This window comes from Diadema antillarum, unplaced genomic scaffold (assembly GCF_040938485.1).
Source record: "Diadema antillarum isolate AM-2024a unplaced genomic scaffold, OU_Dant_1.0 scf00000214, whole genome shotgun sequence".
NCBI classification, from domain to species: Eukaryota; Metazoa; Echinodermata; class Echinoidea; order Diadematoida; family Diadematidae; genus Diadema; species Diadema antillarum.
In genome coordinates, this window is record NW_027271103.1 from 636,227 (window position 1) to 649,030 (window position 12,804).

General features: G+C 38.6%; 1 protein-coding gene across 1 annotated transcript in view; it reads right to left on the bottom strand.

The window, feature by feature from the left end:
• The window catches only part of LOC139724448 (putative pyridoxal-dependent decarboxylase domain-containing protein 2), a 33,338-nt gene that overhangs the window by 15,142 nt on the left and 5,392 nt on the right, over positions 1-12,804 (bottom strand). The window contains exons 3-12 of the mRNA XM_071635589.1: positions 11,917-11,994; positions 10,287-10,442; positions 8,854-9,043; positions 7,842-7,910; positions 5,342-5,505; positions 2,765-2,813; positions 2,104-2,175; positions 1,555-1,584; positions 1,154-1,279; positions 364-414 (exon numbers count right to left, since the gene is read on the bottom strand). Coding sequence (XP_071491690.1) covers positions 364-414; positions 1,154-1,279; positions 1,555-1,584; positions 2,104-2,175; positions 2,765-2,813; positions 5,342-5,505; positions 7,842-7,910; positions 8,854-9,043; positions 10,287-10,442; positions 11,917-11,994 — 985 coding nt within the window. The remainder of the gene's footprint in view (positions 1-363; positions 415-1,153; positions 1,280-1,554; positions 1,585-2,103; positions 2,176-2,764; positions 2,814-5,341; positions 5,506-7,841; positions 7,911-8,853; positions 9,044-10,286; positions 10,443-11,916; positions 11,995-12,804) is intronic.

Consider the following 12,804-nt stretch of genomic DNA (forward strand, 5'->3'; position numbering starts at 1 on the left):
GTTAGCCTATAAATGACTTTATAATAGATCCCTCATTAATTCTTCATGAATACTAGTAATCATGGTTTCATCCATACACTAATTATAACTGGAAAACATAGGCTTCAAAAATGTATCTACAATGTGTACCCCTATAGAATATCCTGTACATCATTCCTTTGCAGAGACCTGCTAAAAGAGATAGAATCACACAAGGCATATGGAAAGTAATTCATTCGTTACCAAAGCTTGATTATTCATGTAACAAGTTCCTTCTAATACTAATTTGGCAAACAACAAAAGGCTGAGGATCAGATGATCCCTTGATTCTTCTAAACTCAAATCATAACAATCAGGTAGGTAGCAAAGTATAGAAGAACTTACAGCTAAGTTGATAGCACCTAATGAATTCAGTCTTTGTGACATCTGTTGACTCTGTGAGGACAAAGAGAACAAGGACAATGCATTTAACACATGAGAATAAATGGAGTTGGTTCTTGGTGAATACAGGAAATATGATTGTCTGGATATCTATATGTAATGCCCTACCGAAGAGCAAGATACTGAGAAGATAGAAGCATATTTATGCCATTTCAAATAGTCTCCAGAACATTCTAGACTGAGAGAAGACTTCTGAAATCTACAGAATGCTGACAACTATTGATTCGTTTTGTAGTAGAATCTGTGGAATTAAGCCTTTGAGATATCTTGAGATACTTCAAGATTAGACAAGCCTGCATATGTTCATAAAGCAATTTTAATGCTAACTGGTGATGGCTCAGGCCAGAAATTGTAAAAATTTAGCTTAACCCTAACTAGGCCGGGGGAGGGGGGGGGGGGGGGGGGGGGGGGGGGGGTTGGACTTCTCTCTGGGGGCGATCCCATCCCCTCTGATCCATAGAAAAGTCACGTAGTGGGCATCCAACAGTTGCACCTGATCGCCGCTAAGTTGCATCTGCACGGGTGGTGTCGGTAGCAGTTGCTGGGTTTTCGACATGTTAAAAAAATTCGGCACCCTCCGTCTTCTGTCAGCCACAGTCGCACACAGAATCACATAGTGAGCACACCCAGATCGGCCTTGATCGCATAGATTGGGCCAATTCACAGGCACAAATTGCACAGTGGGCATTCAGCTTTAGTGAATGACCTTAGACAGCAAAAGTGGATGACTTACCAGCTCTGCAGCATGTTGCAGCTTGGAGACAATGCCGTTGTGTCCCATGCACTGCAGGCCAAGCCAGAGGGGCAGGGCACACAACCTCTCCTGGGGCTGGGAGGAACATAACCCAGCTGCTAAACTCTGTCACAAGATGATAACAGATAATACAATAATTTCTAGTACATGATACATTATCTATGCAACTACCAGTGATTCATGAGCAAATCAAATAATCTTTTAAGAATTGCTGTAAAGATTGACATTATTGCTACTAGTTTTGGACAACTCACAATTTGTCTTGACTTTCAGAGATTGATGTCAAAAAAAAAAAAACACACACACACACAACACAAATCAACATATTGAGCAAAGTATTTTTACAATGCCCAGTGTGAGACTTTCAGGTTGGTACTTACTAGTGCTGGATCTGCAGTTTTGTACAATGTCTGGCATTGGTGAAGAGTCAAGATAAATACACACACAGATAGAAATGAATGAGGTTAACAGAACTTCCTACATCATATTTTGTCAGTCTCTAGTTGTGTCTGCATGTTCCTTCACGTAAAGTTCTACAATAAGAATTATCTCTGTGTTGAAGAAAAGAAATGTCAGGATGTACATTCCTTTAAATTTGTCAGCAGGCTTCTTACAAACAACAGCCCAGGCATACTAAAAGCATGCCTCCACATGTAAGCATGAGCTAAAGACTAGAAGTAAACTTTGTGACTACCCATATTGATGAAAGCATTCTGGAACGGAACTTGTTATGACACTCAGCTTTATTTACACGATGAAGCACTTGATCACACACACTGTCATGGTCCCTCCATGAAAACATAAACATTAACATACAGATGAGATAAAAGCACAAACTTCTGATGCATAGCAGCCATAGAGAAAGTCTGGATAAATGTTTCATCCTTTTTTAACATCTGCTTGTCAACATGGAGAGTTGAAAAGGATACAACAGATGGAGTCCCTGGAAGACCCAGCCAGACTCCTGGCTGTATAGTCATACTGTTTACTCTTTTGGCAGCCTAGGGAAAAGGAAAAAGACAAAGAAAAAAAAAGACATAAGAAAGGAGTTGTTCTTGACTTGACTTGTTCTTTGACATCTTCAACCAACTCCATTTAACTGCTTTCTTTTCCTTTCTCACTACTGTGCCTTTAAACCATTCATATCAATTTTCGTTTTACAGTCACTTACTTTGTCTGAGGGGACTTAAAAATCCTCAGTCTTGTGGTAGCTTGCTTTGAAGCATTCATTGTTTCCCCAGCAGCCATATAAAACATGTCATGATACACACCATTTTGGCATAACATTTTGGCATACATTAGCTACATCTGATGTTCTAATCAGTTCTAGTGTACGGAGAATGAAACATTATTCACTATACCTGATCATTTGATCTACTCAGTGATTAAATGTTTCGACTAGATCACTCCAGGCACAAAGAATGATGGGCATACACACACACAGTCATCAAACTTTCATGGTATCAATTTGTAGCTGTTAGTATTAGAGACAAATTGCCACAAGCCTTCTTTGAATGACTTTTGCACCAATATAATCAAAGATATCATTGATTCAGTTTTGTGTTTAGACACTATCAGACTTAAACTCACCAGAATTGAGGAAGGCACGGTGCTCAGTGCTAGCGTTGCTAGATTGTGGCTGTACAAGTGAAAGAATGAAAAGAATGACATGGAAGATGCATTAGGGAGAGCTTTACACAGATGATAACAAAGTTCTGTTTCCCATTATCAGTTTCGGTCATTTTTCTTTTTAAAATGTTCTCATCACTTTCCTGCATCCACTTGACTCCTTTATCTCTTAATTTGATCATAAAAACTGGACTCTCATGACTCCTATTTTTTCAATACTTATCAAGACAGATTCTCCCCATCCCCTGAAATCAAATGCAAGACACAAATGTGACAAAGAGTTCAAATTTGTAAGAAAGAAACAGCATGAATACATAGTGTACAATGACGGTGGAAGATCACAGAATCACATGGCAGGAGTGTAAGAAAAGTCACACCTAGCACACAAGTGTTGCAATTTCTCCCATACTCATGTAAAAAGAAGAAAACAAAACAAAACAAAACAAAAACAAAACAAAACCAAAAACAAAAAACAACTAGAAATGTCGCTATGGCGACTGGTATGCCTCCGCCATAATGCATGATTCTCCTAATAGGTCTAGATAGTACATGTGGACAATGTGTGATTACATTTTCACAAAATTGGCAAAATATTAAAATGACAAGTTTGTCACAAATGTGTTGAATGTTCACCTTCCTTGACCTAGGTTTAATTGGATGAATAGGAGAGCATGTATTTGGGATTTAAGGACTTTAACTGGACTTTGACCCATTCATACGTTTAATATGCATTGAGTATTAAATGTTCAAGGTATGGAGAAAAAGTGTAATTTCTGTATTGAATACTAAATTGTTACCATTTTCATCTGGCCTTTGACCCTAAAATTCATAAGATAATCACTGTCAGGCAGAACATGCATAAATATGTAGTACGTTTCAAGATAACTCGAGCCACTTTCGAGATATGGAGCAAAAACTTAGTTCAGCACTTTCACTTGATCTTTGACCTTTTGACCTTTGAGGCATGCATACACCAAGTGTAAAAAAAAAAACAATCATGCTGCATTGTATAACCATGACAGAAATAGTAAAATTTTGGAGTGTTGCCCTTGACCTTTGACCCCTGACCTTTGACCCCATGAACCAAAAATTCTCTAGATAATCACTGCCAGTCAGTACATGTATATATACTATGTTCCATCAAGATACCTTGAACAATTTCCAAGGTACAGAGAAAAAAGGTGAAGTTTTAATATTTTTACATGACCTTTTGACCTTTGACCTCATGACCCAAACTTTCACCAGAGAATCTTAATTGGGTAATACATGTATACACTAAGTTTCAAGAAAATATCTTCAGGCATTGCATAGATATGGTGGAAATAGTGAAATTTGATGTATTTGACCGTGACCTTTTGACCTTTGACCTTGAGCATGTGCACCCAAAAGTTGATAGGCTCAACTTCACCCCCTAATACACATACATGCCAAGTTTCATGAGGATACCTCAAAAGGTTTTGATAGTTACCCTGTCCACAAAATTCATTACGGACGGACGGAAGGACGGACGGACGGACGGACAACCCGAAAACATAATGCCTCTGGCACCACTTCGTGGCGGAGGCATAAAAACTTCACTCTGTACAGTCAGGTGATCCCAACACTGCAAGCCCTTGAGGCTTTTATGGGGACACTTTTTTTTTTCACTTTACTACTACCATCTATAGCTGTCAAAGTACTATTCCCTTTAACCCTTTGAACCCGAAAGGCCGGAAAACCGGCCGCGCGCAGAACGTGCAAATACCCTAAAGGCCGGTATACCGGCCAAAAATCATGTGACTTTGATAACTTGAGTTTTAACTGTCAGGTGACCCCCTAAATATGACGCCATCTCACGACAACGATGTGGAGAGATTCTTCGGTCTATACTTTCGTTGATTACGGTTTGGATTTGCAAGTTTTGAGCTATAAAAATGGCAAAAAGATGCTATTCTGCAGAGGAGGCTCGTGCGATAATCTTAGGTGAATCATCTGGTGATTATGAGGAAGCTATTGACAAGTCATATTATAGTCAAAGCAGTGATTTTGAAGATGAAACGGACACAGATGATGAGCTAGATGCTGCACAAGGTGATGTACAATCTTAGCCGGGTACCAGCGGGGAAAATAGCAGCTGAGATGCCGTTAGAGCTGGAGCTGGAGGTGATCATGTTGGTGATCATCGAAGTCAAGGGGGCGTGGCACAGTCAGGGAGTGAGGTTATTGTTTTTATAGCTAACATAATTATTGTTGATTATCATTATGATTATAATCATTATTGTCATACTGAGCTACAACTGTATTATTGCAGCTCAAATAAAATTTGAGTAATCATAACCACACTTTACAGACCTGTGGTTATTTGTTTTTGTAGTATTTTTTGTATGTATTACCAATGTATTCAGTCATTTAGCAAAATATGCTCAATATGTGCAAATAATGCAGGGTGAGGGTCACGACCATCTCAAATAATTCAGGGTTCAAAGGGTTAAGTTGTATTCAAAGGCAATCATGTTTCATCCTCAATCAATCCACTTTGACTCTGATTTCACTCCTCACCCCTCTACATGTAGCCAGAGGCTATGTTCGTCACAGATGGTGCGCAGCCGGTTGAGGTTGTCAGTGTGGCCTGCCATGGGGGTGCCAGCATTTGCTACCACCATGAGAGGGGTCTTGGAAGAGGATGCGTCATCCTTGATCAGTCGCTCCAGTGTGGCAATATCCTGCAGGTGTAAGGAAAAAATGACGAATATCTTGTAGAATGTTTACTATTTGCCTTCTATACACTCTCCCTACATCGCTTCCTTCCTCCACTCTCCTCTTTCTAGGGTCTTCTTTCACCAAACAACAGCTCCTTCAAGGACTATATACATTAACATATGGTGTTATCGCAAACCTCTCTTCCTTGTTATTTAGGAGCTTTCTCACATTTTACATAACTAGGTAGTAGTACATGCCTTCACTGACAAAGCCACTAGAGGGTCTAATATCTAATAATGCATATGGCAGCCTGGAGTTAAGACTAACTTTACTCATATACCACAGCATGACTGATATAACAATTTCACTACTACAATCCTCAGATGACTCGGAAACACATAAAGATTTGCATATTATGCTGTTCTAACAATTCATTTCAATGTAGTTTTGTTTTGTTTTTTTCCTTCTGAGGATTTTGTAAAAGGACTGACAATAACAAAATAGTCATTATACTAAAAACTTGCTACATTGACACAATGCAATGTATATAATACAACAAAGGTGCAAGACCCCTAACTTTGTTTCTTAAAAATGAATGATAACTAATTTCTCACTCTGTCACAGTGATTCTGTATAACAAATTTAACTCTCAAGCTCTCAAAATTGTCTTGCAAGTCAACATTCACAAAATGTCATTGTCACAAATTCTTTTCTTGATCCCGAAGCTGGAGACCCTTTGATCTGAAACTTTTCACCAATCATCACCTGACAAAGATTTTGTTACAGTGGCACCATTCAAAATATAATATATTTAACTAATGATTTCCTATTCCTGTGGATTGACAATAACATTTGAGGGTCATCATAGGTTACATTTTATTTTGAAATTGAAGGACAATACACACTACCAACAATCAGCAACTGTATGTAATTTCTTTGGGATTGAGCTTTTTTTTTTTTTGAGGATGACAGAATGCACAGTGATCAAATGGTATCACTGCTATGTCTCACAGTACCGGTAATCATGATTGGAAGTTTGTACATGTGTGCACACAATGCTACAACACACACAAACACATGCACCACCATGCAAATCATTAACTCCATGTTCTAAAATAATTTCGTTGTGCATTCCATACTCAGACTTCATTTCATTGATAATCAAAAGGGCACAAATTATTTAATGAATTCTGATGAAATTGTGCCATTGCAATGACAGGATATCTATGAGAACCTCAATGTATAACAGCAAAGTTCCTTCACAAGAATTGAAAGTAAAACATATCAAAAGAATGCATTCATATCCCTTCAATAACAAATGTCATTTTGTGGCAAAGAGTAATGAAAAATTGCCATAATGTCTTATGTGCATTTAAGTGACATTAAAACGGTGAGTTAACAGGGACAAGCTGCTCTGTAACTGCCATCGGCACATATTAAGTTAATGCCTCACTAATCACCATTGTCTGTACGGCAGGCTGTACATGCAATCAATCATTCTTGTTTGTGGAAGGCTAACAAAGCATGAAACTGCTCATACGTCTATGTCATTGGGGCAGGGAGCAAATTGGATTGTTTGTAATGTCTTTACTGTGAAAAAAGCAAGCATGCATTAATTGGCTGAAGGACACATACATGTAGCCAGGGCTGCACACTAACGCATTGGTATTTCCATTTTTTACTGGTCCATTCCTGAAAAAGTTACTAGTTTGACAGTGATTTTTACCGGTCTGGACTGTCGGACCAGTGCCAGTATGCTGCATTAACATAGCCTTTCTCACGCTTTTAACAACATTAAAGTATTAGCACAATACAAAGTCATTCTTGATAAATGTGATGATGAATATACAATTAATGATACTTCACTCAATTTCATGACATTCTCCTGACAAGAATTTCAAAAGCTGTTTAAAACTGCTAAAAACAAATGACGAATTAAACAATGCACCAAAGCTTTACTTATTTTCCTGGAATGGCATGTTGTTACATTCTCATATTTTTCATCAATAGGAAAACATGCAGTGCCAGAATATTTGAAAATTGGCTGGTCTTCAACTCGGTCCATTTTGTTTTTCTTTCAGCAGAACGATCACCTCTGCTTGAAATATTAAAACCAAAGTTTGAAACTAAGTAAATTAATGATTGCAAACTCCAATTTACAAAATTGATTGCATGAAACAAATTCAGTCGCTGAGGTAGGTATCATGTCAAGCTAGCCTTTTTAACCAAATTCTGCTGAATGCTAAGACATTTAGCCTGTGTTCCCTTTCTGCACACTATCAAATTTCCATAGCAATTTGGGTAACTACGTCCTTATCAAAGAGTGTCTCAGCAAAATCCCAACGACTGCCCAACTTACCATGGTGTGTTGTGATCCAAACACTGTGTTGCAGGGAACTGTACATAAACTGGACTGAGGAAGACCAAGCTGTGATTACAAAGGAACAGACAAGGAGACACCCATATGAATGATGACACATTTTAGAGGCCGATGTTTATTGCAATACCACTTGTTTTTGTTACTCCCAATCCATGTTAAACTAAAGCAGACAAGCAATCATAATTTTGAGCTGATAGCAAAGTGTATGCATATGCACCACAATTTGCATGGTCTTCAACTTCATCCAATGATAAATGACTTCAAATATATGTACAATGTATTGTTCAGAATCATTAAGTCCAAGCAAAGTATAAGTATTCAAAATCCACTAAAAAACCCTAATTTAGTAAATTACACAGAGATCTTCTACAATATACTAACCTAAATAAAAACCCCAGTTACACATAAGCTGAATGATACAAATTTCATATTGTGAAATGTTTTGTTTTTTCATATCTAGGCCACAATCAGATTCAAACAAATCAATGATTTGATACAGAAGTGACATAGTTGTATATATACAGTATTCTTTCATCTAAATCATTTATCACACACAAATATTTAGCTCAAACAGAAAGGGAATATCAAATCAGGGCACAGATATGATATATAAAATAAAATCTTTGAGTTCCCTTTAGATATCAGAAACACAAATAAAATACTGCATGGGAGATGAATGATGCATTTAGGCTACAAACAAAATTTACAGGAAACAGTATTTGTAAGACAAACAAAAATTGTAAATATTTAGAATGATTAGAAAGACTTATACCATTCTCTTTCTCTTTGCCTTGCACAGTAATGTTCAAGTGTTACACTACAGAGGATACACTACTGAATACCAGCGAATATCAAAAACACAAAGATGGGGTAAAAAAGAGTCATACAATGAAACACCCGAATAAAATGCATGCAACACATTATATCACAGTATCATGCCTGCAATACATTTACATTATTTTATCAAGTACAATGTAGTAGACAAACAAACCTGTGAGCAGACGTATTGTCCAATGCCAGGCCTGGATGCAGCACTAATGTAAATGATTGGTGGTTTGGTGTACAAGCAGTTGAAGCCTTCCGTGCCAAACTTCTCGTATTTGTTGTTGAGGACCAACCGGCAGACCCTCGCGAGTCCCTCCCGATCGTCCACATGGTAATATGCCGAGGAGTCATCAAACCTTTTAGAGTTAGAGATTGGATATTTACTTTGACTGTATAGAAGTGACATGATATCACAACAGATTCTAAATTTGCTTATCATTACAGGAGAATACTAATAAGTTGTTCATGCAATTTCAATATATTACGCTTCATTAACATCTACTTGGTGAAAAGGTTTACTTTGGTAATTTGTGTACTTTTGAACGATTATGTGACAATGCTTAAAAATATACGTTAAAAAATGTTCTTGCCAAGATGGATGGGTGTTCCATAAATTCCTTTGATAAATGCAGCTGCCAAGACACACATTGATTGCATTAACATTGATGATGAATGACAACAATGGAAACACCATCTGCCAAGCAATTATTCAGTATGCAAGATAACAGGTACACTGTAGTTAGAATTCAAACAGTCACTTTACACAATGTACAAATCTATTGTTTGGCGAGGGATCTACCTGTCCAGCAAAATAGGTTTATACATATTTATTATATCTGAGAGATGCCGTTTGTGCCAAGTATGCTTGCATGCATACATATTTACATAACTGTCAAGTTTGAAAGATGACCAACCTATGTACCAAGCACTGTTCAATTGCAGTTATGAACAAGTACAATATGTACTATCTGTGAAGTGCAAACATCCTAATTAATCATAATTACACACAAACAGAGGGGGTTACTTTTGGCACAAACATCTTTGAATGAGCCACCAGCAAACAACCCACAAAACATAGAGAATTCCTCCACGGCCAAAGTGGTTTTATTTGTTTTCAGACCAACATCATCAATGGCGAACACACGTGTACAATGACTACTTTCTAACTCAAAACAAGTCAAATAGGCTGTTGAGGTGAATCCATTACCATCAGTTTCACACCTTTTTTATGACTCGCTTTATGGACTCAGAATGTGAACAGCACAGCACAGTAAACTCCAGGCACAGACATATCACACAGCACATCTTTAAAATTACACAGGCAGCCCTGACACAAATCCTCATCTTACATAGACAATTCTCTTTAAAAAACAAACAAAACAAAAACAAAAAATAGATAAGAAATCTGAGAAGACCATATTGTGCCACTACCTTGTAAATCTGGACATAAAAGTTCTTCAACTTTGTAGATACATATGTAAGACAGACCTCTGACTAAACTGTTTCAAGCTCAGAGTTGAATAAGCACCACTGCCTATGGTGCAGTACTGGATCATAAAAAGAATACTGTAGGACTGTAGTAGCTCTTTTTATACCGACCTGAATATCCTTGAGAGCCAGAGGGTGGTGTCAGAGACTATCCGTGTGGCCAGTCTGCGAAGATGGTTGAGTTCAAAGGTCGAGATGTAGGCCATCAGGCTCTGACCGACAAGGGCTATATGAGCCGCCTTGTCCAACACACTGGGCACTGTAATTCTGTGAAACAGAGATGCGAGGCATGGCAAGTCAAATCCTATTGAGTTGAATTTATAATGATCACTGAAACATCGGTGCTTGAAATACCCACCGGCCTCAGCAATTTGCCGCCATGCCCCTCCCACTGACCAGAATGTCCCTTTCAAAATCAAACTGTTCATGGCCTCAACACTTTATTATTCACTTGTGCCCCTTTGGGTAGATATGTGCCCCCCCCCCCCCAAAAAAAAAAAAAAAAAAATGTGGCCTTGTCCCAAATTTCATGAAATTTGAGGCCTGAAACATCATACAACTATATCATGATATGACAAAAGTACGTGTAATCTTACAATAAGTAAAATACTACCACCTAAATCAAATGCTTTGATGATCTACTTGATCATGATGATTTATAATTTTACTCCTCAATGAAGTTCACTTCTGTTGTTAAAGGCAGCCGATCATCATCCCTAATGGTACGTAAACTCCGAACGACCGAAGTTTGTGCATGCAATTGCGCAATGCCAGACTCGGTGCTATACCCATAAACGTGTGGGACAATGCTGCCACTGAGACAAGTGTGTGTGTGTGCATGTGTGTGTACGCATCATACACAAACATTGTCACCGCGAGCTGCGGTGATTGGAGGAGAGAGGCCAGAAGACGCGTGTTTGTGCGTGTGTGTGTACGCATCATACACGAATATTGTCACCGCGAGCTGCGGTGATTGAAGGAGAGAGGCCAGAAGACGCGTGGCTCTTTTGGCCTCTCTTCATGCGCATGCGCACTGAGAGTGTGCGTCCATTCGGAAGCTCTCGTGGCTCCCTCGGACAGCCATTTTGGGTTAGGAGATTAGCACAGAGAGCTCTCTTGTATCCTAGCGTTTTGTTCGTTGACCCATTGAGCCAGCGCTATTCTCATTCCGGGTCACTACATTTGATACAGTATGGGGGAGGCAGCGTGTTGCGTTCGTGTCCGTGTCGCACAAACCACTCGCCACGATTGAGTGCCTATAAAGAAGCCAACAATCTATCCTTAAATAAACACTGATGCCCTTTGATGTTCTTTTAAAGTTTCTCCTGAATCACTATATAAGTGTTCTTTTTTTATTGAAGTCTTACGGGGCAAATGGTTCAAGTTGAAATCTGATCCAAACAGGTAAGTCAGATAGAGAGAACTGAACCTATTTCTTTAATTTTTATTGGCTTTCAACAGATATCTTACAGTGAGAGGAACAGGAAGGGAGAGAAGAGGAAGGGAAAAAAGGGGGAGAAGAGGGAGAGAGGGAAGGGGAGGGGGGGGGGGAGGGGAGGGAGATGGGGAGCGTGAAAGGCTACCAAATGTCGAGCTGGACAAAGAACCAAGACACAGCGTGATGCCAAGTGCCGCTCCACCTGCATACATGGTGGTGCTGTTTCAGTCAGGGCATCAGCCCTTCTTGGTGGAAATACATGAAAGAGATCCCTGGGTCCTTGACTACTATCAGTCTACTAACCTTGGACTGCCAGGTCCATTGTGGTCTGATGTGATGATTCTTTGCAGCTGCTCCATGATTGCATCTAACTTCTGTCCACTGCAGGAAATGAGTTAAGAGATACCCTTGCATGCTTTACAATACATACATTATATAATCATTACATGTAATGATTCAGCACAGACAAACACCGTAAGGGGAGGCTGCACAGCACAAAGCTATTATTTGAAAGAGGAGAATACTACACAGAAGTTAGATTGCAAGTACAAGTTAATAGTGGCATTGCTCTATTTGACTTCTTGATCTCACACACAAGTCATGCTATTCATGATTTCTATTTCATTCTCACTAAATGTATTCTAAATCATACTGATTATGTACATGTATGACTGAATAGCCTGTAGCATCTAGAGAATTTAAATATCATTAAATCGGAAAATCCATGATGACTTAACCAGGCTCATGTAATGGCTCACATGTTATGTCTACTGAAATGGGGGCAATGTGTACATGATCTACAATGAAACGAGTTCAACAAAACATGAGAACTGGGGCAAGAACACAGATGAAATTCCATGAAATTACATCAAAATATGGTAGCTATAGAATGTAAAAAAAAAAATGAATGTGATATACACAGATTCTACTGTGATTTTTCAGTCACCTTGTACACAGCAATGTTATTTTCTGCTTTGATAATTTAATTCAAAGACAAGTCAATGTTGAGATATGATCAGCTTTTACTGATGTGGACACAAGATTTACTTGGTTTGAGAGGTGTGAGCAAAGCATTTTGCATCTTGTACGCCATGATATGAATAAAGAATCACAATCAATAATCAAAACTGCAAGGGAGTTTTTTCATTTAACTTAAGGGGCACAAAGCAGAGATAAATTATGTAAAATACT